General features: G+C 47.7%; 1 protein-coding gene across 2 annotated transcripts in view; it reads right to left on the reverse strand.

Moving 5' to 3' along the window:
* WDFY4 (WDFY family member 4) overlaps positions 1-25,343 on the reverse strand; it is a 279,998-nt gene that overhangs the window by 126,463 nt on the left and 128,192 nt on the right. For both annotated transcript variants that reach the window (XM_075072902.1, XM_075072901.1), the window contains exons 22-34: positions 23,077-23,188; positions 22,108-22,298; positions 20,126-20,278; positions 15,586-15,659; positions 14,130-14,291; positions 12,480-12,571; positions 11,327-11,426; positions 8,718-8,923; positions 6,695-6,864; positions 5,091-5,216; positions 4,426-4,587; positions 2,978-3,175; positions 339-465 (exon numbers count right to left, since the gene is read on the reverse strand). In XM_075072902.1, coding sequence (XP_074929003.1) covers positions 339-465; positions 2,978-3,175; positions 4,426-4,587; positions 5,091-5,216; positions 6,695-6,864; positions 8,718-8,923; positions 11,327-11,426; positions 12,480-12,571; positions 14,130-14,291; positions 15,586-15,659; positions 20,126-20,278; positions 22,108-22,298; positions 23,077-23,188 — 1,873 coding nt within the window. The remainder of the gene's footprint in view (positions 1-338; positions 466-2,977; positions 3,176-4,425; positions 4,588-5,090; positions 5,217-6,694; positions 6,865-8,717; positions 8,924-11,326; positions 11,427-12,479; positions 12,572-14,129; positions 14,292-15,585; positions 15,660-20,125; positions 20,279-22,107; positions 22,299-23,076; positions 23,189-25,343) is intronic.

Genomic DNA, 25,343 nt, shown 5'->3' on the forward strand with positions numbered 1-25,343 from the left:
CAGAATCACCCACCAGGCCAGTAGTCAAGGCAAGAATAAAACCCAGATCTCACAGGTCCTAGTCAGGTACTCTGGCCATCAGTCTTTGCTCTCAATACCAGATTTTTAATCTTTCTTATATTAGGGGACACTCGGTGGAGAAGCTTGCCAGCCACATGGCAGGACCACAGGAATTTCAATGCACTTGCTCTTGGGAGCATTTGAATGCCCCATGCAGTCTGCAATGCTAAGATACCAGACCGATATGTCAGTTGACGTTTCTAAATCTCTCAAGAGAATACAGTCAGATACTCCAACCTAAAAACTATCTAGCTGAAGATCTGAAGCTCACCACTCACCTCTCAGTCTGGAGGAGTCAGTTTTCCCACCCCCTTGGCTCATGGTGTGGAAGATATCCATAGTCAAAAGCAAGACTTCCGTCTGGAAACGTCTCTTCTGCTCGCTTGTGGAGTTTTCTGCAGAAGCCTGCACAACCACAGCATGAAACCATCAGCACAGTGATAACACAACGAGGGGCGCAAACACTGACAACCTCGCTCAGCCTTTACTCAGGCAAAGTCCATTGACATCAATGGAGCTATGACAATATACACAGCTGAGGATCTGCCTCAACTGAGTAAGGATTGCAGGGTCCAATATATCCAAGGTGGTTTGGGTTGAGGGCCCATTATAATCTGGGATGGGTTAGGATCAGGGTTTGTCCCAGTATAATCTCAGATAATTTTAGTGCAGGGTATAGGCCCAGGATAATGTGGGATGGTTTCAGTGCATGCCCAGAATAACATGGGATGATTTTGGTTCAGGGATGTAAGGACTGGTAGAACTTGAACCCAGACCCACAGGGCTATTAGCTAACCAACATCCTCACACTGTAACCCAGCAACAGCCATAACCCGGCCACACCCTGTGTTCGACAACTCACAAAGGTTTGACCCCAGGGGACGTTCTGCCTCAAGGGATCTGATGACAATGGTTTTAGCAATCCCTGATTGGCTCTTGGTCCCTATAGAAGCCCATGGGGCTTAGCACAGAAGGTCCAGGCAACAACACAGATCCCTAGCTAGCTGCCACAGCCACTCTGTTCTGTTACTGAACTGGCATCGAACTTGGCGCTGATTTGGATTCAGGCTCCGGATTGACCCCTGGAATCCCAACATGGACCCCAGTACCTGGCTCTGACCCTTGGCTTACCTCCTGTCTCTGACTCCGGCTTGACCCTCCCTTCGACTCTTGACCCTGATACTGGCTCTGATTCCAGCTTCAGTTCCAGGATCCCAAGCTCCTGTCACTAGTCCTGCCTGCCTTCACCCAGGAGCCTAACAGGGGTATAACTCCAGATGACTTTGGTCCAAATGCCCCTTTCTGATCTCCAGGAGCATCCTTCTTAGGGAGGTAGGAACTGATATAGAGAAAACAAGGGCAGTCACCTCAGCCAACCCTTAGTCTCGTCCTACAACCAAACCTTCAAGGAGGCTCCGATAAAGCTTGATGCATTTCTGCCATGCCCTTTGCATTCCTGAGACTAAAGAGATCACAGCGTCATGAGAAAGGCCATCCTCACAGAAAGCAGCAGCAGGTCTCCCAGTGAGCTCCCAAGATAACTGGTTCTCTAGAGATTTACAGCCCTGGCAGGCTCAGAAGATTTGGATCGCTTGGAGAAGTGTTCATGCTTTTGACAGCTTCTCTGGACTGAACCCCAACTACTTTTTGAGCCTTCAGAGCTTTCCGCCTCACTTGTCTCTTCTGAGAGGATCTGACTCACAGAAGATGGAAGCCACAGTCAAGAACTGAGGTTTATTTCTACTTGTCTTAAAACCAGTGATCTAGACAAATCTGCCCTTGGGCCATCCAAAATTTAAGCCTGGATACTAAATTTGCAACTACTCCCTTCTTTATAGTGGGTCGATCCAAGAACCCCCTGCTTTGGAGTGTTTGCAACCTGGGTCTGGACTCAACTGTTGCAGCAGCCATCCATCCATCCGTGCTTAGAAGGGGTTTTATTTTTTTCTGACCGTTGAAAATAAATGACTTTTTAAGTAAATTAGCATACAAGACAGCTGCATATGGGGTCTTCTGGCATTAACATGGCTGCCTTAGAATGCATGCACACATTATAAACGGACAGGGAAAGATTTTTTACTGGCCAGGATCTAACTCTAGCATAATAAATTTCTCCAACGCAAGTTACTATTGCTGCTGTATACAGGTAGCATCATGCCTTCAGTTATATGAACGCATGGGGCACAGGGGAACCTCTTCTCTACAGGGCAGTTAGGATTTTAGTTCTAGCTGGCTGTCTTGGATAACATAACTGAAGGTGCCCCATATCCCAGCAGTGTGATCTGGCCTCAGGCCCTCTTGATCACATGGTGTTTGCTAGGAGGAACTGTAGACAACCCCTTCTTGGAGTAGAGCTGCTCAGAATTTTTTTTTGTCAAAAGTTTTTTTTGATGAAAAATCATGTTTTTGTGAGAATCTAAGCAGTTTGAAAAACATGCCAATTTCAATGAACTCTCATTGAAAAATAGGAACAAGGCATTTTGTTAATGTCAAAGTGGCCAACTCTGAAATTTTTCAGAACAGAATATTTTGATTTTGTCATTTCAAAACCAGGCTTCAAAATCAAATTCATTATTTTACTTTATTCTTTTTAAGTTCTCAAAGGTCAAACCCAGAACAAAATGCTTCCATTGACCCAAAACAAACTTTTCTAAAAATTCTGTTTTGTGGGAATTTCAACATTTTTTTTTTGCTCTGATTCAGAACAGGAAAGTTTTGGAAATTGAGGAATATCCCGCGAAATACAAAAATCTAATACCACCCAGCTCTATCCTGGAGAACTTGAGAGGAGCAGGTGGGGTGCAGACCCTTCTGAGTCAACCCTTCCCTATATCACTGCAGGATGCCTCCTGTGTTCTTCCCCTTCCCCCAACCCCCGATGCAGAGTAGCAAGAGCGGGAGTCTACGGCGATGAGACCTCAAGAAGCAGCTCGAATGGGTGCCCCTGTTTGTGCGCTGGGATGCTGAGCAGACTCTCCATCAGCAGGATGCGCAGGAAGTCCCACACTTGCTTCTTGGCAGGGTGCTCAGGCAGTGGGGCAGCCGGGGAGTTGGGACAGCTGTTTGCTTCAGCAGCAGCTGGACCTTTGAGGTGCGACAGGCCTTCACAGCCTCCCTGAGTAGAGAGGGCAGACAGTGGTACTCAGGGGAGCTTATTTTACCAGCATTGCTTTCTCCTCACAACTGACCACAGCTCTGCAGAGAGCAGAGGGAAGGCAGTGTAATATGGCCATAAAAACTGAGTGCCAGGACTCCTGGGTTCTATTCCTGCCTGTGTCACACTGAGTATGTCTACCCAGCAGCTGGGTGGATGCTTCCCAGCACAGGCAGATGTAAGTGCATTAGCTCCACTCAAGCAAGTGCTCCAAAAATAGCAGTGCAGCTGCAATGGCATGGGCACAACTTGGGCTAGCTGCCTGAGTGCATATCCAGGAAGTCAGGCAGGACTGTTTTCAGGTGGCCAGCCTGAGCTGCCACAGCCATGCTGATACTTTTAGCAGAGCTAGTGCATGTCTTCTACCTGTGCTGGGAATGACACCTCCAAGCTGCTGCATAGACATACGCACAATCATTCTGATCGTGGACAAGTCATTTCACTTCTCGGTGCCTCAGTTTCCTCAGCTGTCAAATGGGACTAATATTAACACCCAGAAGGTTTAGTGATGCCTAATACATATACCAGTGCCCCAAGTGTGCCAAATAACAATAGTAGCAGCAAAGCAGGAGGATACACTCAGATGAAAGGGGCTGCAGCATGTGCAAATCATTGTTAACCCTCTCTGACAACATGCTTTAAAATCAGGAATGGGGGAATCAGCTGGCAGATGCGTGGAGTTTGGTGAGGGCAGTGGGGCTGTGGTGGCTGCTGGGCTGAGGGGTAGGGAAGCTAGGGAGAAGCAACGTTCCCGTTGGGCAAGGGTGGAGCAGCTGGCTGAGGGAAATGAGTGCTGCATGCTCTGGCACGGGGGTCACACTCAGAAGGGTGACTCTTTAGTAGAGAGGATGTCAGTGCAGAGGGATGGCCCCAGCCCCACAAGGAGCACTGGGATTAAGGAGTTTGGCTGCATCACACCTGGAGCCGAGCCACCCGTTAGCTATCACGGCTGGCAATCCAGGCCATGGCTAAGAGGAAGGAGACAGGGAAGGGTGAAGATACCCAGCAGGGAGTGCTGGATTCATTATATCAGCTCCTACATTTAGGTTCTGCAAAGGCTGACAGCTTGAGGGGCACGGACCATGGGATAGATCCCACAACTCTGACTGGGTACGACTCACATCGACATCAGTAGGGGCTCGGTTGGACTACCAGGGCAAAGGTGTCAGCGTCTGGCTTGATCATAGCCATCCAAACTGGTTCATACTTACCTGTGGCGCCCTCACATGGAAGACGACAGTGGCTAAGGTTTGCAGGAAGTCTGAGCAGCACCACACCGGGTCCTGTGGGTAGCTGTGGTAGATTAGGCACAGGAACTGCATGATGTTCCCAGGATAGGCCACCTCCCAGGAGCCCTCTGTACCTGCAAAGGGCTGAACACCGACAGGCGTGTCTCGTCAGGGCAGCGTTTCACTTGTATGCATGCTCAGCTGAGCTGGCACACTTTGCTTTTGTTCTTCTCAGTAGTCCTCAAAGATCTGAGTGGCCTCGGCTTGGCCAGAGCTGGAGAAGTCATGAACGGATTGCTCCAGTGGCCACAGGGAGCAACTGCTTAGATCCACACATTCCTCTCCTGAGCCTGAACACAGCTCTAGCCACAGAGCTGGGGCTTTCTCCACTCACAATGGGCAGGGGCTGGGGCCCAGAAGCACACTGGGAGGCGCCAGGATCCAGCCCCCAACTCTCAGATCCTGGCCCTAAGCACAGACAGGGTCTCTCTGAAGCCCCCTTCTCCCAGCAATGACAACACAGCCAGGTCAGTAGCTGGCAGCCATCAGCTCCCTGCCCACCACTTGGGGAGGGAATGGGCTGCCTCAAGCAGAACTCTCTGTCACTCCCTCTGTGGGGCCCTACGTGCAGACAGACAGCCACTCACCTTGTTCACTGTGGCCTTAACCATCTCTAGCAGCAGGGCCACTGCCTCTGTGCATAGCCCAGCTTTAAGGACATCCTCCACATGGTGGTTCTGCAGGAGCCACTGCAGCATGGAGTCCAGATCTGCCTGAAGGGAGGGAGAGACGTTCGAGGAGGAGGCTGCTGACAGGGACATGGCTGTACCCTTCACTGCATATGGAGCAGTCTAGAACGATAGGTGAAACCTCCAAGAGGTTTCTGTTCTTTCCACATCCAGTTGCATCAGCCACAAGGATAGCAGGACCTCAGAGTTACAGACATTTCAGGAATAGAGGATGTCCATAACTGAGGCCAGGTCTACACTGCGACTTTAAATCGGTTTAAATGGCCGATATACCGATTTAACGCTGTACCTGTTCACACGACTTCGTCATTAATATCGAGTTAAACGGCTCCTTAAATCGATTTTGGAGCTCATGGAGGGAGGGAGGGGGTAATGAGGACTACAGCTACCAGTCTCCACAGCAGTCTCTGAAAACTATTTGCATTCTTGGCTGAGCGCCCAATGTCTGTAGCTTAATACACGGTGTTGATCCCACTGTGGACGCGCTAAACCGATTTTATTAGATCTGTTTTGTAATATCGGTTTAAGCTAATTCGAAATAATCGTGCAGTGTAGACGTACCCTCAGAAATGGTCCGTAACTATGAACAAGATGTTATAGACTTTTGCCACAGGGAACTTGGGGCTGCAGCTGCAGGGATCAGGGATGGGGCTTCTGACCCTAGGGCCATCAGGGCTCCTGGAGCGGGGCTCAGCGCTTCTGCCCTCTGGAAGCACCAGGGCTCAGGGATTTAGACCTGGGGGAAATGCTGGGACTTGGGGTTTCAGCCCCGCAGCTCCATTCTGGCTTCAGACCTGAAAGAGGCGCTGGTTATCAAGGCTTCAGCCCTGAGGCTCCACTCCCGGTTTTAGCCAGGGGGGAGTACTGGGGCTTTAGCTACAGGGGGAACACTGGGGCTGAAACCAGCAGTCTCCCCATAGCTAAAGCCCCGATCCCGGGCATCTCCCATGGGAGTGAAAACGAGAGCAGAGCCATGGGGCTGAATCCCCAATCCTCAGTTCCCCCCCACCCTAGCTGAAATTGAGAGCAGAGCCCTGGTGCTCCCTCCTGGTCTAAAGCCTTGAGTCCCAGTGTTCCCAAAGGCCAGAAGCCCTGAGCACTCCCTCCACCAGGAGCCCTGACCCCCACACACACACCATGCGGTTGCAGCTCCAGTTCCCCCATGGCAGAAGCACTAAGGCAGTACAGTATTTGCTCTTTTTTTTTTTTTCTGTCTGCATTGCTGCCTGATTGAGGACTTCCGGGTCCACATGGTGTTCGGTTGACAGGTAAGTCCGTAACTCTGGTGTTCATATCATTGAGGTTCTACTGTAGCTCCAATCACCACAAGCTTCCCCTAGCCTGGATGCTTGTGTTGCCTAGGGCAGATGTTGCTGGGCTGCCTCTCCCTTTGGAGCCATTACAGAGAAGCAGCTTAGGAATCCCAGAGGGCAAAGCAGGGTCCCCTAGCCAAGGTGCAAACTCTCATTCACCCCCCAGCCCGGCCTTTGTGGGGGCCTTACCTTGGAGGCTTCTGGCGGGTCACACTGTGGGGTTCCCAGGAACAGCCCTGAGACCAGCAGGTAGATCTCAGGGAGGTGAATGTGATCCATCAAACATGCTTGCAGCACTGTGAGCCCAAAAACTAGGTAGGGGCCATAGTCAGGTATCAGGGGCCCACTTTTCAAATTGTCTAAAAGCAAAGGAAGAAAACATGCTTTGAACGGCTCAGGTTCCATCCTGCATCAGGTGTAGTGGAGAGGGATGGCTGACTGACAACAACCAGCAATTCTCTGAGACCCAAACCATCCTGCCGTCCTCCCAGCAACAACCCCAGCCATTAGAAGAATTTCTCTGACATTAGTAAATAGAAAACCACCCTCCATTCTCATTCACATGGTGTGAAGTTCTCCTTGTACACTCTGTGATGTTGCATCCCATAATGCGTTATGGAAATATGCTTATGAATGTATATATGACATAACTGGAATATGTTTTATGCTACATAAGCCATGTAACATATCTCTGCAAAGGTTATGATCTACTAAATATATTCATCCTATTTGTATGCATGTATCATTTTTGTATTCGAAGTTATGAATATTGGTTGTGTACTTGTTTGATTTTAAGTAGCCTCAGTAAGGCATTTGGTCAGCTTCTTAAGAAAGGAATTTGCAAATTAAGTGCCCAATCAAGAAATACTTAACAGACAAGGGAACCTTGGAAGACTACAATCCATATAAGAAGTCTACCTGGGGACACTCAAGGTAGCATGGAAGCAATGGCTGCCACTTGTAAGGAACTGAGTCATGCATGGACATGAGATGTTGGACTGCCCATGTGACTCCAAAACTCCATCTTGGAGCTGGATTTTGCATAGGAGAGAGGAGGGGATCTCCACCCACAAAAGAAAGTCTATTTAAGTCCCTGGGAGACCCCTCCATTTTGCCTTCAGCTGGCTCAAGAGTTAGCCTCTCCACCCCCAAAGAAAGAAACTGGAACAAAGGACAGTAACCAGAGGAGTGTGAGTGATTTCTGGACCCAGACTAGAAGGAGGCTAGTCTGTAAAAGAAGCTTACTGGAACATCTTTGACAGTAAGATTTTATCTGTAATGACTTTCTTACTATATTAGGTTTAGACTTGCATATTTTATTTTATTTTGCTTGGTAATTCACTTTGTTCTGTTTGTTATTACTTGGAACCACTTAAATCTTACTTTTTGCATTTAATAAAATCACTTTTTACTTATTAATTAACCCAGAGTAAGTATTACTACGGGGTGGGGAGGGGAGAACAGCTGGGCATCTCTCTCTATCAGTGTTATAGAGGGCAAACAATTTATGAGTTTACCCTGTATAAGCTTTATTCAGGGTAAAACAGATTTCTTTGGGGTTTGGACCCCATTGAAAACTAGGCATCTGGGTATTGGAGACAGGAACATGTCTTAAGCTGTTTTCAATTTAGCCTGCAGCTTTTGAGGGACGTGGTTCACACTTGGGACTGCATTTGTAGCAGGCAAGTGTGTCTGGCACAACCAGGCAGGGTTCTGAAGTCCCAAGCTGCCAGGGAAAACAGGCTTAGGGGTAGTCTCAGCACACCAGTTGGCAGTCCTAAGGGGGCTTCTCTGATCCAACCCATCACACACTCCCTCATCCGGGCTGGGGGAGTGAGCAGGACAGGGTCAGAGCAAATCTCAGAGGGACTAGAAGGTGGTGACTGACCAACTCATAGATGTACAGATCAGTTAGTTTGACCTCCTGCACAGACCAGACCACGCAATCTCCTCACCCAGTGATTTCTGGTCTGGAATCCCCAGCCTGCGGTATGATGGAGAAGGCATCTCCCAGCCCAGCAGTAGGAGATCATCCTGCTGCTTTGTCCATACTAAGCTCACATTGAAGTCAATGGGAGATTTGCTATTTTATGCAACTGGAGCTGGACTGGGAGCCCTAGCTGATTGCTTCTGCACCAGGGTCAACATAGTTTTCATGAACCTGTCCCTGGAAGAGGCTATTCTGGGAGCGAGTCTCATATCTGGGACGTACCTATTAGAATATCCATCCCTGCAGAGCTGTTTGACACCCAGCGCCCGGCCACCACTCCCTCCTTGAACTTCCTCAGCAGTGTGGGATTGTGGAGGAAGTGCAGCAGCAGTTTGACCCCGATCACGACAGTGCTTGGGTGTAGATGGCTTTGTGTGAACAAGAGAAACCAGTCAGGCCCCAGCACCAAGAAGGTCTCCTCTTGAGCCCTGGGAGAAACACAGCATGAGAAGTATACACGTTAAAGACACAGGGGAAGATTTGACCTAGGAGCCTACATCAGAATGGAGAGTTTATTCTCCTGTATCACTTAGGTCCTTACTCTGAAGAGTATTTAGATGCTTAACTCCCATACCTTTGAGGATCTTTGCAACTGACTTAGGCCCCTAAGTCACTTAGGCTCTGGATATCATGCTCACAATCTGGTGCTGAGGAGATTCATTAGCTTGTTTGTCGACATAGTTTGAGCCATCTAATCCCTATCAGTCCCAATATAATTTATTCCCAGACAAACTACATCAAGATGGAGTCACAGTTAAGGTCAACATCTCAGTAATTCAGGATAAAACACATGACAGGGACATTGTAATTATCCCAATTCAACTGTTATAAACCCAGAAAATTCAGAATTAAGGTTTAAACTTGAAAGAAATCCCAACATGCTAATGTATGCAAATGTGCACTTAAGGCACCTAAGCGACCTTAATTTTGCCCTATAGTGATGCAACAACTGTGATTAGGATTAAGGCATTGTAGTATTTGTAATCCCAGTTAGATGAAACCACTTTTTAAAGACATGTCAGATTTCTTTTCCCCTCACAGAACAGATAAGGAAACCGTGATCTCTCTGACACCACTGTTTGGCAACCGTGGAGAAAATGTTGTCTATTTAATGGATATCACTCTAAACCTCAGATACCTCACTGGAAAAAACACAAACATTGAACCCAAACCTGACACATTCCGCCTCTCTCTCATTGACTGACAAAATTCATAAATGCTAACCGGGTGTTGAGCGCTGGTCAAACACAGAGAGAGAGGGAACCTTGAAGGAGCCATGGTCCCTCCTCCACCCACTCCATTCTCAAATGCAGGGGTCTCAAACTCAAATTACCACGAGGGCCACAGGAGGACTAGTGCATTGGCCCGAGGGCCGCATCACTGAAATCTTTTCATACAATGATACAAAAGTATAGTCAAAAATGAAAAAAATGAACAACTACAGCTAAGTGAGATCTATGGGGTCCTGCTGAACATATCACGGCTTGCCTGCCCCATCAGCTACTCTGGAGGCACCAAGAGGGATTTGATCTGAAAGGGAAAATGGAGAGCCTGGGCAAGACATTTGGCTCTCACCTCCTGAGTCTAGGATTTAAAGCCAAACTGATGTTACATGATATGAGTTTGTTGGTCTCAGCTTAGGCTCTGATCGTCAAGTCTCTTGTGACTTCTGTCTGTTGATTTAAAGGTAGCCTAGGGCTCTGGGGCCAAACGTATGGCAACATGTGCAGGATGCAGTCCTTGAGACTCCTCCAGCTCTGATCACCTGGGCTGGAGTTAAAGGCAAAGAGGACATGAGCTTCCACAAGGTGATGTTCTCTTGTAACCGTTCCTGTGGGGGAAGAGCCTCCAAGTTCATGTACACAAAAGAATGAAAATGCTGAAGGGACAGGCAGCAGACAGCTGCAATTTGTAGGCAGGGAGCATGTGTAGCATGTGAGGCAGGAGGTGCTGTCCTGAGAGCATGGGGGATAGAGGCACATTGATCTGGTTGAAGTAAACAAAACCATCCAACCCATACCCTGAAGAGAACTTCCCAGCCAAATCACTCATCCCGCAGTGCTGAAAAGCTTCCACCTTCAGCAGACAGCAGCCAAAGCAGAATGCCAAACCACCTCACACAAATGACAAAACACATCACCCTCGCCCCTATTCCAACCCCTTCCCCAAAGCCTCACCCTGGCCCCACCTCTTCCTCGCCTCCTCCCCTGAGCTCAACACGTTCCCACTCCTTCCCCACCCTCCCAGAGTGTGCAAACAGTTGTTAGGCAGCAGCTGGGCAGGAAGCACTGGGAGGTAGGTGGAGGAGCAGGGACGTGGTGTACTCAGGGGGGAGGAGGAGAGTAGGAGGAGAAGGGGAGCTTGCAGGGCTGATGCTTCCATTAGGCGACCCTAGGTGGTCGCCTAGGGCACCAGGATTCGAGGGGCGGCATTTTGTGTGTTCTCCACGGGGCACACGGGAGCTTCCATTTCCGCACCCGTCGCACCACCGAAGAAGGACCTTCTGCCGACGTGCTGCGGAAAACAGCGGCAGGCAATTGAGCAGCTCAATGACTGCCGCGGTCGCCTGCGGCATTTCAGCAGAGGGTCCTTCTTCGGCGGCGCAATGGGAGTGGAACTGGAATCTCCTGCGTGCCCCGTGGGGAGAGCACAAAATGGCGCCCCCGAATTCTGCCTAGGGCGCCAGAAAGTCTGGCGCCGCTTCTGGGAGATTGGCTGCCGGTGGGTGCAGAGCACCCACTAATTTTTCCCCATTTTTTTTTTTTTACCACCAGAGTCGGCGCCTATGTGACCCACATGTTTGAGACCCCTGCTCAAATGGTTCTACTTACTCAGAGGACAGATGAAGTTTGTCTGAACACATTACATCTAACAGCATCTTCAGTAACTGGTTTCGGAGCCAGATTGTCTTCCCAGATGTTTGGCTTAAGGCTACAAAAATCAGAAGGAAATAAAAAGTAAAGAGGAAACAAAACAGGTGTTTCCAGCACTTTGTTGAATAGCCTTGTTTGTAGCCAACACAAATATAATTGGTTGTTAACTGGGTGGAGTGAAGTAGGTGCGAACATTTGGGAGTGGGGATCCCGTCACTGTAAGCACTAGTCATTTCTGAGTTCTGTTCCCAAAGCCCTATCATGAGGGATGTTTAAAACTAGACTGAACAAAATGCTTGATAATGAACAATCTTCAGGGAACAACTCTAGACTGGGTGGAAGAGAAGGCTGGAATGGATGACTAAGTCTGGTCACCCTAATTCTGTTGCTTGGATGTGTTGTATCCAAGAGGCTCTCCGCTGGGACCACTAATAGGACGAAAGTAACAGGAAGTCGAGGTGGCTGGCTCTTCCAGCAGCCAAGTCAGACACAAATAGGGTGGACATTTAAAAGATGCGTGGCTCCTTGCACTGGAGTATGCACTTGCCCTAGAGAATGCCCCTTCACCCACATGGGACTCCAGCACAATGCAAAAACTACAGCGGGCCAAGAGCAACAACCACATTCTCATGGAATCCTGGGAGGGAATTTTCACCCTCTCATTCTATTGTTTTTAACCCACAAATATTGATCTCTGTGAAATTTCAACCAAATGGACATCTCTCTCCCTGGAGAGTTTTGAAAACCAGCTCTTGAGAGGCTTTTGGTGCAGTGACCAAGGTCTGCCAACTTAACTGCAGGAGAGATACCTGAGAGGGGAAAGCATAACTAAGCATGTCACTTGGCTTTAAAACAGACCTTCCCAGACGTGACTGTTCTCTGTCCCTTTACTACCCCCTGTGCTGTTCAGAGTAAGGCCCTGACACAGCAAAGCAATTCATTTTGGACACATGAGTAGTTCTGCAGTATGTCCCTCGAGGGTCTGCCCTTCCTGCCCTCCTTCCCCCTGTCCCCGCCCTCACCCTGAGCCCAGCCCTGATGCATTTAGGACCTGCCAGGAGAATGAGGGACAGCATCCATCAGAATTCACTCACCAAAGGGATCTCCTTACCTTCTCCTGGCAGATCAGAGATCCCATCCAGGCATATCTGACTTTCATCCACAGAAGAGGGCTTTAAAGTATAAACAAGGAACAATCCAATCCTTTCAGAGAAAGAGGAAACATTTTTGGTTAGCAGTGCTGCCAACTATCACTACTGTACTGTGAGTCTCATGATAGTTGTTTCTTTTCTTAAAGCCTCAGCTCCTGAAGTCATGGTATTATGTGAGAATCTCGGCTTTCTTTAGTAGAGTATGTGTCTAGCTCTCGAGGAGAAAAACTTGAAAATGTGACCCCCTAATGACTCAAAAATAGAAGGCAAATAAAAAGGTTCCCCCCTTTTAAAAAAAACTTCATGATTTTAAAGTTAGTTTTGTGATTTTGGGGGCCTGATTTATGTTTTTTGAACCACTGGATTTGATAATATTGGGTTAGCAATGGTGCAGGTGTCCGTGTCCCCTTGGGAGCTCCCTCATAGTGTTTCTGAGAGACATCTCACTGGCTTCCAGGCATGCAACACCCAGCATGAATCTCTAGCAGCCTGACAGGAAACAGATGTGGCAACCCCTTTTCACTTATGAAATGCTTTAATTCCATTTTCTAGTTCTCATCACAAATGGATGAATGTTACACATACACAAAGCAAGTGACTGCAGTACCACCGTCTGACTCTGGGAGTGGTGTTCCCTACAGACAAAAATACCACACTACAGGAACACTCCAGACACTACTACATACTATAGCATTCCTCCAGGTTCAAGATAGTACAGGTTCCCTGTTTTTTAATGATGCTCATGGCCTGCTGCACTAGCCCCTTTCCTGGAGGCTGTGAGACAGGGGCTGTCCTTATTTGCTCGCACTGCTCAGCACCATGCACATTGCTAGATCAAAACAATTAACAATAAATAAATCTTAGTAAGTTGCAGCCACCCTCATCTTTAATAAAGAAAGAGGCTGCCCTTGGAGACTGCAGGTCCCAGCATGCAATGCTGCATCTGGACCACAGCAATTTCATTAAAATCAAGATGGAACTTTGAATGTTGGCCTGTGTCATCTCAGTGGCCCGCACCCCTGTGCGTGAGGGTAGTGGACAGCACCAGATGGGTCTCAGCTGGCCCAGAGGACAAAGGCTGACCAGTCTGGACATAGGCTATCAAATACTGCAGCAATTGTGTTTCAAGCAGCTCTTTCCTCAGACAGTGATCAAGGGTTGGAATTCTCTTCTCCAGAAGGTCCTGGCAAAGGCAGTATCCACAAGATTCAAGAATAAAATGGCCAGTTGGACACCGTCCAAGCAATGGGATCAGACACCCATCAGCCTGGAACCAGCCTGCGGTAATCTTACCTACCTTGAGCAGTTCCATACGCCTTTGGTCGTCCCACTGAGGTCAACGGGGTTACCTGTGCTATATTCACTGTAAGGGTCACAATTTAGCTGGGGGTGATTCTCACTCACTTGAACTGGGCTGAATTAAATGCCAAATTGGCTGTCAGGGGAGTTTTCCCCTACAATTCCTTGGCAGGGATCTACAAGGACTCTGTCTTTGTCCAGAGCACAAAGCAAGGCTGGATGAGGTGGGTGTGATCACACAATAGGATTCTTATACTTGTAGGAGGACTGCTCACTTGTGAGCTGAAAAAATACCGCAAGATCGGGGTTACCTAAGAATGTCTTTGGTGTTGAAATAGCCCTGCAGCAGGTGGGAGAAGATGGTACAGATAGTGGTGACCCGTGAGCAGCTGATCTCAACGTCACTGAGGAGGAAAACCAGTTTGGGCACCATTTGCATCTGGTAGGCGACTTTGGCATTCTGACATCCATCTCTGCGTCAAAGCAAGAGGAACGTTAATAGCCTTTACTGGAAAGAGCCAATTCTGCCGAGTTTCTGCTAAAAGGGTTCTGCCCTGACCCTTTGTACCATGGACTTCTGACGTTGCCTTGGCAACCGATCAAAACTCTGTCAGATGAATTGAATATGTGTCAGATGGAGATCTGAAACCTTCTCAGTGTGCTCCTCCCCCCGTCTTTCCCCAGAAACAGCTGTCTTTCAGTGAGTTCAAACAAAACAAAAAGTTATTGGCTTCGAAAGCCCTGAATTGGTGGAAATAAATGCTGTTCTTGTAAAACTCAGCAAGACACATCAGACAGGATCGTGCATGGCTTTTCAGTGCCAACAGAATGGAATCTACAAGCCACATTGAGGCAGCCGGTCTGTCTCACCTTGTGTCTCCAAATATATTTAACTCTATCGTAGAGCTGGCCAGGAAATTATTCTTTCCTCTGCGTAAATTTGGGTTGGGGGAGGTTGTTAAAAATCTGAACATTATTTGGTCTAAATTTCAGTTTTAAACCTGAAATCTTTCATCAAAAAAGATTTTTGTGGGGTGAGGGGGAGAACTTTCACCCTTGATTAATGAAAATGTTTTGTCTAAAAGGTTTTAATGGCAACAATGCTTTCAACCAGCTTCATTATTCTTAAAAAATCAAATGAATAAACAGACATCTGGCTTTTTATTAGGAGTTGTCTGTAGTATATCCAGCATACTTTAGGCACTGAATAAATAACCAATGAAAAATAATATGCCATCTTCTCCCTCTACAAGTTGAAGATATGAAGAATTCTGACATTAAATTGATCTCCCTTTGAGGGCATTGTCATCCCAAGATTTGCACCGCAGAATAGCGACTGCTCCAGCCATTCCTTACAGATGTCATTCTCCAGAGCAGTTGTGTGCATAGAGCTAAATTGCAATTACCAAACTCAGTCATCTGGACTTGTTTCCATTCAACACATGAAAAACTTTCGATCTAGCCTAACCAGGCAAGATGACCTTTCTTTCTCTAAGTGCTATGGTTCAAGTACTCTGCAGGTGTAACCTCACTAAAGTCAATGCAATGTCTTCAGCCAGGAATTTGGTCCTATGATTCTGCAATATGGCCAACAGAACCAGTAAATGAAAGCTTGTATTTTCACAGGGCTGTAGAAAAGCTAGCTGCCTGCCATCTTCCATGGATTTTCAATGGGATCTGGGCACATAACTCTTTCAGAGACATTGAAAAATCCCAGCCTAAGCTTATTAGTTCATCCTGTCTCTGCCATAGATACCCACTATGTACCTTGAGGGCCGCAGGATCTCCACAAGATGTGAAAACAGGACAAGGTCAAGATTTTCTGGTGCATTTGACCAAAGCTGAAAGACAAATGAAACCAGAGATTTCACAGCTTCTTGATTTCAGCTCCTTTTTCCCTACTGACAAGAGATGAAATAAGTTTTTAAAAAATCAAATGTGTTTCTGCAACACCTGCCTTCATCCCGAGATCTCAGAGCACTTTAAAAACGTTAGTGAGGCCTCATAATATCCACATGAGGTAACAGAGTGTGTCTATTACTGATGGGGAAACTGAGGCATGGTGCTATTTGTCTACAGTGAGTCAGTGGCAGAGGAGGAGAACAGAACCCAGAAGTTCTGGTTCCCACTTTTTCTGCCCTAACATCCCCACTAAATCCATTTGGTTTAAAAACAAATCAGAAAACATGCAACACACACAATCTAGTATGAGCCAGTAATGCCTGGATGAAGTGTGGCCCAGTGTAAAGCACACTGGCCTGGGACTGAGTGGATTTGGGTTCTGACTTTATCACTGATCTGCCATATAAATATGGGCAAGTGTCGGTGCCTCAGTTTTCCCATCTGTAAAATGGGGACAACAATACTTCCCTTTGTAAAGTGTTGTGGATGAAGTGTGCTGTATAAAATACAAGTATTATTATACCATGTAAAAGCATATGGATTGAGCTATGTTGGGGGGAAAAAAACAAATATACCATATAGTACATTTTTAAGTGAATTCACAATGACATTTTTCAATTTGCATCAAGTTTTTCTTGGATTTAGGGGGAAAGGAGTAAAATAAAGCACAAAAAATGATAATTTCAGAAATATGGAAATGCAGAAATGATTGTGGAGAGAAAATATATCTGATTGCACAGTGCACAAAAGACGACAATCTGCAGTTTCCACCCAGAGAATGAGCTTCCACAATTGCTCTGACTGACATGCCCCAGAGAGATCTGCTATGAGTCTGTCTCTGAAACACATACTTGTGCAGCCCTGACTAGGGACTTTTGCAGAAACTGAGATCATGTACCGTGAGCAGAGTAACACCAGAGTGCAGGTGCTTTAGAAGAGAGCTAGAGAACAACTCTGGACACTCCTTGCTCTATAAAGATCCTCCTACCACATAGCCTGGTCCACCCAGGGCCTGGAATACCAAGAACACTACAGATTCAGCTCAGAGGCCAGGGCAGCTCTAGGCACCAGCAAAACAAGCAGCTGCTTGGGCAGCCCCTTTGCAGGGGCGTCAGCTGGCAGGGATCCAGCCTGGGAGCTGAGAACCAACAGGGAGCCCTGGGAGCTGTAGCTCCTTGGTTAGCTCCCTGCCTATAGGGCCAGCCCTGGAGCAGGGAAAGAACTACATTTCCCAGCATTCCCTTAGCCACCATCAAGAGGAAAGGGAGGGGGAGGGAGTATGGTAGCTGAAACCTCATGCTACAGCTTGCTGTGAATGGAGAGCTCACTGCTAGAGTGGGGTGGCTCTGTGAATGGGGAACAAGTGTGCTCAAGGAGTAGGCGTCTTTGGCCCAGATATCCCCTTCAGAAGACATCCCCAGACTGGATTAGGGATACTGGTGTGACCTCACCTTGCAGCCCCCAAAGAAGGAATTGGGGGGACTAAATTGACAGTGCCCCTCTCTTTCTGAAGCCTAGCAAGGGAGGTTCATGGATTGCACTAGAATTTAAAATGAAAAGTAAGGGAGGGGAGGCTCTGGACCTGGGCATTTTTAGATACAGAACCAGACACTCAGGAGGATTTCCAGTTCTGAGCCATGGAAGCAGAAATTGACTTTTCCTTTCCAGATTTAGCTAATATTCAGAAAGGGAATCTAGCACCTGCCTTCCAGATTTGAGCACCTCAAAATTCAGGAGTGATCAAGCTCTATTTGGGCAACTGTTACTTCATTTCTCCCAAATCAAATATACGGCTCCACTGTAATTTGCTGTAGAAAAAGTAAGATAAAATTGAGCAAGAAATGCTTCCCAGTGGTTTTTACAACTGGGATTGCTATTTTCAACAGCATTGCCTTTTTTTTTTGTTTAAGTTTTATTTGTTTAAAAGGAAGACAGTGATACTGCATTGGCAAATTCCCCATAGAAACAAAGAGTGGAACAAAAGAATAATAAAGGTACCTCAACTTTTCCTCATTTATGGAGAACAGTCTTATAATATGCATCCAGATATCCTCCAATCACACAAGCTGAAAACTGATCCACTTTACTGCAGTTCTCTAACCATATGGGAACCAATCCTGTCTGTGTTCTGCACACATCCAAAATTCCTGCTGAATGACCCGCCCTGGGAGCAAGTTACCAGTGACCCAGTGCTGGGGCAGAAGGAGGATGCAGCGTGCGGTGTGCGAGGGTGGGGACAGGAGAGCCCAGGGTGTGGGGCGGTGGGGCATGGTGGGGTGAAGGGGAGCCCAAGCTGGGGCAGCCCACAGGCGCTCGCTCGCGCTCGCGGACCCAGGGCTGGGATGCTGAGGGGTTGCAGACGGTCAGCAGGGGAGAGCCCAGGCCTAGGGTAGCAGGTGGGTGCGGGGAGGCCCAGAGCTGGGGCGGCAGGGGGTGCGGGGTTGGCAGAGGAGAGCCCAGAGCTGGGGGAGCACAGTGATGTAGTTGGGGGGGGGACGAGCCCAGAGCTGCGGTGGCAGGGTGCAGGTCGGGGGGAGAGCCCAGGGCTGGGGCGGCAGAGGGGTGCAGGGGGGGGAGCCCAGGGCTGGGGTGGGGCAGCCAAATTTTTTTTTGCTTGGGGTGGCCTGGTTAATGCTCACAGATGCAGAAGTTTCCCCCTTTGCAGGGGTTTTCTGTGGTCAGAGTTATCGGTCAGAGTGCAGAACAAGGTGGGTTTATTCAATGAGACTTTTTGTGACAGGTCCAGTAGAGCCGAAACCCTTTGCAGGGGAGCCATCTTTTCCAAAGAACAACTCCACACTAAGTGAAGGTCTGAGTGTAGCCTGAGCCTGAATTGCAGAGCACATGTGGTAACACACTCAGCCAATCTGGGACTTTCACGTTTTTCTCCCAGGGGAAGTGCCTGAGGAGCCATCCCTGGAGACATTTAAACGAGGCTGGACAAAGCACTGGAAAACAGATTGCAGAGACCAATCCTGTTTTGGTCCAGTAGGTGGAGGGGGTGGGAATGGAGGAGATGAACTATTAATCCTCTCTCATCACTAATTTCTATGAAACTGAATTCAGCCCATGTGACTGAATGATAGAAGAAATTCACCCTACTGTCGAGATCACAAAGCAGGACTGTAGCGGGGCAGTAACCTCACTGTGGCCCTGAAGAGCTTAAAACAGCCTGGGGAAAGGGCTGTTGCAGGGGAAAGCAGCAATTAGGCTGATTGGGGAAAGCAGCCGCAGCCGGGCCACACTCCAATCAGGCCTCAGCAGGCCCTACATAAGAGGCTGGGAGCCAGGAGTTCAGCAAACTCTCTCTCTAGCCTTTGAGAGGGAGGGACCTGGCTGCTGGGGAGCATACCTGAGGTGCAGCAGGGCTGAGGGAAGGCCAGAGGAGCAGGAGAAGCTCCAACCTGGAAAACCCCAGGCTGCGGCCTAGCAGAAGGCCAACGGGTACTGGGGGTTGCAGAGGGCAGCCCAGGGGTAGGCAAAGACAGCAGGGCCAAATCCTCCTTGCCAGTGATGAGTGGCTTATACTGCAGTCTGCCCCAGGGAACAGGGGCTAATTGGTGACTGGCAGTAGCCTATGACTGAGGTGAGGTGGAGACGGGGTGGCGGTTCCCTGGGGAGGGGAGACCCTGAGACTGAGGGATGTATGGCCGGGGGCAGCACCCCAGATAATGGGGTACTGGAGTCCATGGAGGGACAAGGGGGCCAAGCAGCAGTGGGACACTGGCCTGCAGAGGGCGCTCTGGAGACTGGAGACCTAATTCCCTGAGACTACCTGCAGGAGGTGCTACCAGGTGAGTCTGCCCCTGATTACAAGGACCCATCCAGCACATAAACCCCACTTATGGAGCCAATCCAGGTGGTGCTGACAGCACCACCCAGCAGATGCTCATTTACTCACAGAATGCATCCCTAAACCCTGACTTCAGTGGTGTATTGAACTTTGTATGGGCCCTCTGTCTTGGGGGGAATTTCACCCTACAAGCAGGTTCCATGCTCCAGAGTAGGTGACAAACTCAGATTTGTTCAGCTCCTGGAATAATCAGGGTACTTGGACAACTGATGATGGAGTACCAGTTCCAACAAGACAAGCAATTAATCTCCAGCCCATCTCAAATTACAAACATACTATTCTGAATTTGCTGGCTGGAGCGAGACATAAAAATAACTTACCCTCCTTGGGGGAATCTAGAGACAGACCCAAACTGCACCGGAATCCAGACTTCAAACACCCCATGTCTGGAAGGTACTTATATGCAGGGTTTTAATTGAGATCCACGCCAGATAAGTTGTAGCCTTCTCATCAGATACCCCAGTTGAGAAGGTGCTGCCACAGAACTAAATTTATACTCTAGAGCCTCCTTTAATATAGTTAAGGGAACTCATACAATATTAATAGCTTTACCTCAAAGTTACTGAGAACATATTGGAATGCACCATAGTTCTTTATAGTCGAGGATTCCAAGCCCAGCTCTGCCGTGCCTGCTATGGAGAGCACCAGCTGTAAAATCCTGTTGTTTAGCAATTTTGTCTTCAACTTTAGTAGGTACGCCAGGAGCTGAAAAGAGTTATTGTGCATTCATTGAGCCCAAAAGCTGTAGAGAGCACAATAGAAAATACAATCTGACCTTATAACATGTAATCCAGTGTTATCACTAAATAAGACACGCACAGCACACTCCAGATACCATATTCATACATGTATGCATATTATTCATACACGCAGCATACACTGTGCATAAGACTGAAGCTTCAAGCACTGAGTGACGTTTTTAATATACATTGAAAATGTGAGAGGTTGTAATTGGCAAACTGGCTTTCAGGAGGAATTTGACAGCAGAGCAGGAGGCTTTTTGGATAAGAAGCACCAGGAAGGAGTGAAACACATGTAAACTCATGCTGCAGGAAAGTTACCAAGAACAACATGTGAATGCACATGGAGAGCTCACTGCACTTACTCATGTTATTAGTTCTTTGTGAGAGGAGCAGATCAAAAAATTCAAATTTCAACTTTTTTTTTTTTTTTTTTTTAAATGAGAAACAGGGACACGTTTCTGTGAAAATTTTCTTGTTTTTCAACTGGGTCCAGTCGTGAGTGTTTGGGTGATCACTGCTGTATCTGGAAAGTGTTCAAGAAGCTCCCAAGTTTCACAGAAGTTAGAAGGAAGGATTATTCACCCAGAAATATGCACCAGAAAGTGTGTACGTGGGTAATTCACCATTGATTAGTCTCCCGTTTAGAAAGCTTCAGCAATCCAATAAGAGAGCAAAAATAGTTCCATGTGAGGAAGGTAACCAATCACACAGATGGAACAACATATAGCAAAAAGTCAAGACTCCCAAGTCTGACATTTATTTTCACAGACTGGCGAACACTTACGAATAATGACGACAATCACAGGAATGGGGATCAGATGGGGAAAATGGGCTAAATCCATCAACTCATTCATTCACAATGAATAATTCAGCCAGCTCTAACATTCATTCAAACACTGTAGTGTGTATTTCCAGATCCAGAGGGCTTCTCTGTTGCTCCTTTAAAGATACCTTCCATGCGCAGTAGGACTAATTATTTAGTGAGATCTCTCTTTAGTCTGGGTGACACCAATCATTTCACTTACCCAATGATACACTCCACTAAAACTGCAGACTTGCACCTGATTTCCACCCCAAACTACTATAGAATATAGATCTTCTTCTTCCACAAGCCAAGCCTCAAGTTCATTCAAAACTCTGGGAGCCAACCCTACTTTCAGGGTTGCAAAGTACCAAAAGCTGAGTTTGGGGGAGATCGAACGATGCATTCTGAGATGCAGACTACATTTTTGCCTCAGCCCAGTTCCTAGCAGACAAAAGACCCTCCACCATTATCAGTAACCGTCCCCATTACTAGCAGGCTCAGCAGAGAGAAGTTAAGGACTGCACAAGCCATGGGGAAGGAACAGAGCTCTTGCCCTAAAAGCAGTTTTCCGGATGAGGGTTGAAGTATGCTGGCAGAGGGCAATATGTGGGGAGAGTTTGCACAGCTGCTGCCTCTGCATTACCTGCTCTGTGGCTAAGGTCTTAATACAATGGTCAATGTGACACCTTTCATTATCATAACAAGTAAGTGAAGACGCAGTGAATCTTGTGAAGACTGAGTCTCTTTGGCTGTGTCTGGGAGTGAGCCCTGCCTAGCGGCTTTCACCAACAGCAGCTGAGCTGTGACGGAGATGATGAGCACAGGATTTAGAGCTCAGTCCTGCAGGCCTTACTCTCAGGCTTTCCCTGGGACTAACTTTAATGCCTCACTCCCATTGGCTGCAATGGCCTTTGGGCCAGGCCCTCACAGAGGGAGAGAACGCATAATGCAAGTGAGCACCTGGAACAAGAGGGGCTTGTTCTCACCTGGTATCCACCGATGTGGCTCATCAGCTTCTCACTCATGGGGCTGCGGTTCAGGACGGAGTTCAGGACTTTGACTGCGGCATACATTGCATGGTCATCCCGGGCCATGGCAATGAGGCCTAGCAGAATGGCTGGGCCCCCAATAAAGTTCAGGCTGTTAGCTGCTGGGCAAGACTGGAACACTCGTACCCCTGAGGAGAGACCAACAGTTACTGCTCCATGAACCGACATGGAACACATCTAGAGCTGGACGTTAATAGGCACATGACTGCAGTACAACAGGGACACCCTGTTATGATGCTATGTCTCCGGGCAGGAAAGAACTTTCATCCTGAGAGTGGACTGCAGTAAATCTCTGAATTCTGCTGCATCTGAAAGGGAGGGTGGTGCATTTGCTGAACAACCCAGCCGAGAGAGAGATGGGTCTGAGCAGCAATGCCTGAATCTGGATCAGAACTCCACAGAAAGCCAATTTGCAATGTTAGTCCTGGCCATTATTGTCAGGATAGGGACCAGCCATGAAGTTGAGTTCTAGCTCTGAATCTCTCCCAAGTTCAAGGTTATTCTGAGCCATGGTTTTGGTTTAGGTTCATCTCTAAGAAAACCTACAGCATAAGAGAGATGGAGAAATGAAACTACAAGAGGAAAAGATAGAAATGCCATTAACTAATTGAGTCTGGCAAAAGGGCTCATTATTCTACATCATGTGACCATGACATCATTCCCAATGACACCTATCAGACTTTGGAGCCACATCCATTACATATATCTGAATACTACCAAAAGCTTGAAGCTTAAGGCATTAGAGGCAAGTTATCCCCTCAGATACATGTACATGCCGGGGTCCCATTGATTACAATGGGAGTCCTATGTACATATTTCAGGACAGAACATATAAATGTCTGAAGATCCAGTCCGACTCGCCCCAGGTCTCATGCTCTACTTTTCCATTCCCCAATTTGTACTTACCAAATTGGCCCACAGCCACTGATCCAATAGTTCGTAAGGGACCAGCGAGGTGTCCAGCAATGTTTCTAGCCAGGAAAACTGGTGTTGAACTGTCACGGGAGATGATCCCCATCTGAAATAGACCAAAAAGACCTCGTAAGAAACATTGTTGGAGGTTAAATCAGGGGTGGGGAAACAGAGGAGGAAGCAAGGAATCAGGGATTGTATTTGTTTGGGATTATTTTAGTATTTTTAGACTATGATAGAACATTTCATGTACAAAGATAAACTGTTGCTCAGAATCGATACCACAAGGGATCCAAAGTCAGAACTGCTCATCCAGCCCAAATATCTCCTCCAGCTCTGCCACACATGCCCCTTACTGTTCCTATCATGGGTACTGCATTAGCAGGGCCTCAGAACAGCAATGCGAATAACCTATAGTACACGCTTCAAATCCCAGGGACAGCTGAGTGAAATGAGGCACCCACTGAGGTGCACTCCCCTTTCCAGGGCCAGCCAGGTGCTCACTATCAGACCCGCCTGGGTATGATCAAGGAGGTCCCTGCCCCACTGAAACAGGAAAGGCAGCTGAGCAGCAAGGAGAGGACTAGAGGCCATCCAGCTCACGAGGAGTAGTTGCACCAGGCTCAGAGACTTTGCTGGAGGATGTCAAGTTGAGGTGTTTGTAAACCAGGGGTCCTGGCTGCTGAGGAGTAAGGGCCTCGCGACCTGTTTTACAAATGTTCCCTCTGTGAGACTTTATTAAAGGGGACATACTTATTTGGATTAGTGGGTTTGGCTTTGTTTCCCTGGCCTCCAGGGGCACACTGGCGCAGCCCACCCCCTCACACAGCCCTAGGCATGAATAACTCGTCGTCTGTCATCATTTCAAGGCAGGATTTTAACACCACCTGAGCACTGTCAGAGCTCTATCTGTATCTCCCGCTCCACCTAAAACAAAAACATGGTGAAGATGGAGTTCAGGTCAAGAGTGCTCGCCAGTAACTAAGAGTAAAAAACCTTTGGGAATTAGAGCTAAGGTACCCAAACATCCATATTGAGCCCAGTGTCGACCCTACTAAGATCCAAAGCTACTCCCTCTGGATTTAAGAAGCCTGCTGGGAGCAAAATCTGGGAGTGGGAGGAGGAATCAGGGCTTTGAACCTGGAGTAACAGAGAAGGGATGTGAAGAGCACTCAGGGAAGCTACCTAAGAACCACAGACCTATAGGATGTTGGAGGCTAAGGAAAGTCTGAGGGGTGAGGAGCCCTGTGCACATTGGGCTGAAGATGAGGGAAATCCTGGAGAACATAGCATATCTGTAGAGTGACAGGAGTCCCTGGGGAGGTTAGTCCACTACTCTCACACTGCTGCCATGGTCTGCAGCTTCCTCAAAATTGACTGCACTGATAGAGGCTCACAGATGTGACGCAGCGCATCCTTCTCCACCATTTCCTGGAGTCTCCATCATTTCCCTTTCCCTCACCTTTGGAACAAAGAGGTTCTCCTGGTGGAAGACACCACCACACCTAACCCCCATGCGTGCAATGGTTCTGCTCTGTACTCATTGCTGGAGGCACTGGTGGTGGTAAAAGGTGTGTACACATGCAGAGTCTGCTGCCATCTGGCTCCCCGTATAGGATACTGCAGATAATACTCCACTTGAGACCTGTGGGTGAGGGGCTTGAAGACTGTCACTGAAGAAATACCATAGTATCCGCACTTCACTGCCCTCATCGGACCCCCCTGGGGGATAGACTGTGGCTGGATGTTGGGATGGTCAGGTGTCTCAGATGCAGAGGCATGAACCAATCAAGTGTTTTTTCCTCCTGGCATCACTCCGGAGCAAAGTTAAGGTTGTTAGAGAGCTTTAACTGTGCATCCCTTACTTTGCCATGTCTGCATTTCTTTTAAGAGTAACTTGTATCCTGAACCATGTGAGTTTGTAACAGTTCACTTGGGGATAATTACAAAATACCTGTAAAGTTTTTAACCCATAAATTACTGATACACACTCAATTTCAACTCCAGTTTTAACAATTTCATACGTGAGCACTCAATGAGATCCTAAAAGAGAATGCTACCATGTGACAGTTAATGGATCGAAGATTTGTAACAACAGACCTTAAATCATTTAAAAAGTCATATGACGTAACCCCCAGGCCATAAACCAACCACTAATTGACTGAGATCACGGAAAAAAAGTTTCCTATGAACAGGTTATTCCATAATTTTGTTTTATGAAATTTTTGCACCTTCCTCTGACACATGTGGTGCTAACCCAT

This window comes from Chelonoidis abingdonii, chromosome 16 (assembly GCF_003597395.2).
Source record: "Chelonoidis abingdonii isolate Lonesome George chromosome 16, CheloAbing_2.0, whole genome shotgun sequence".
NCBI classification, from domain to species: Eukaryota; Metazoa; Chordata; order Testudines; family Testudinidae; genus Chelonoidis; species Chelonoidis abingdonii.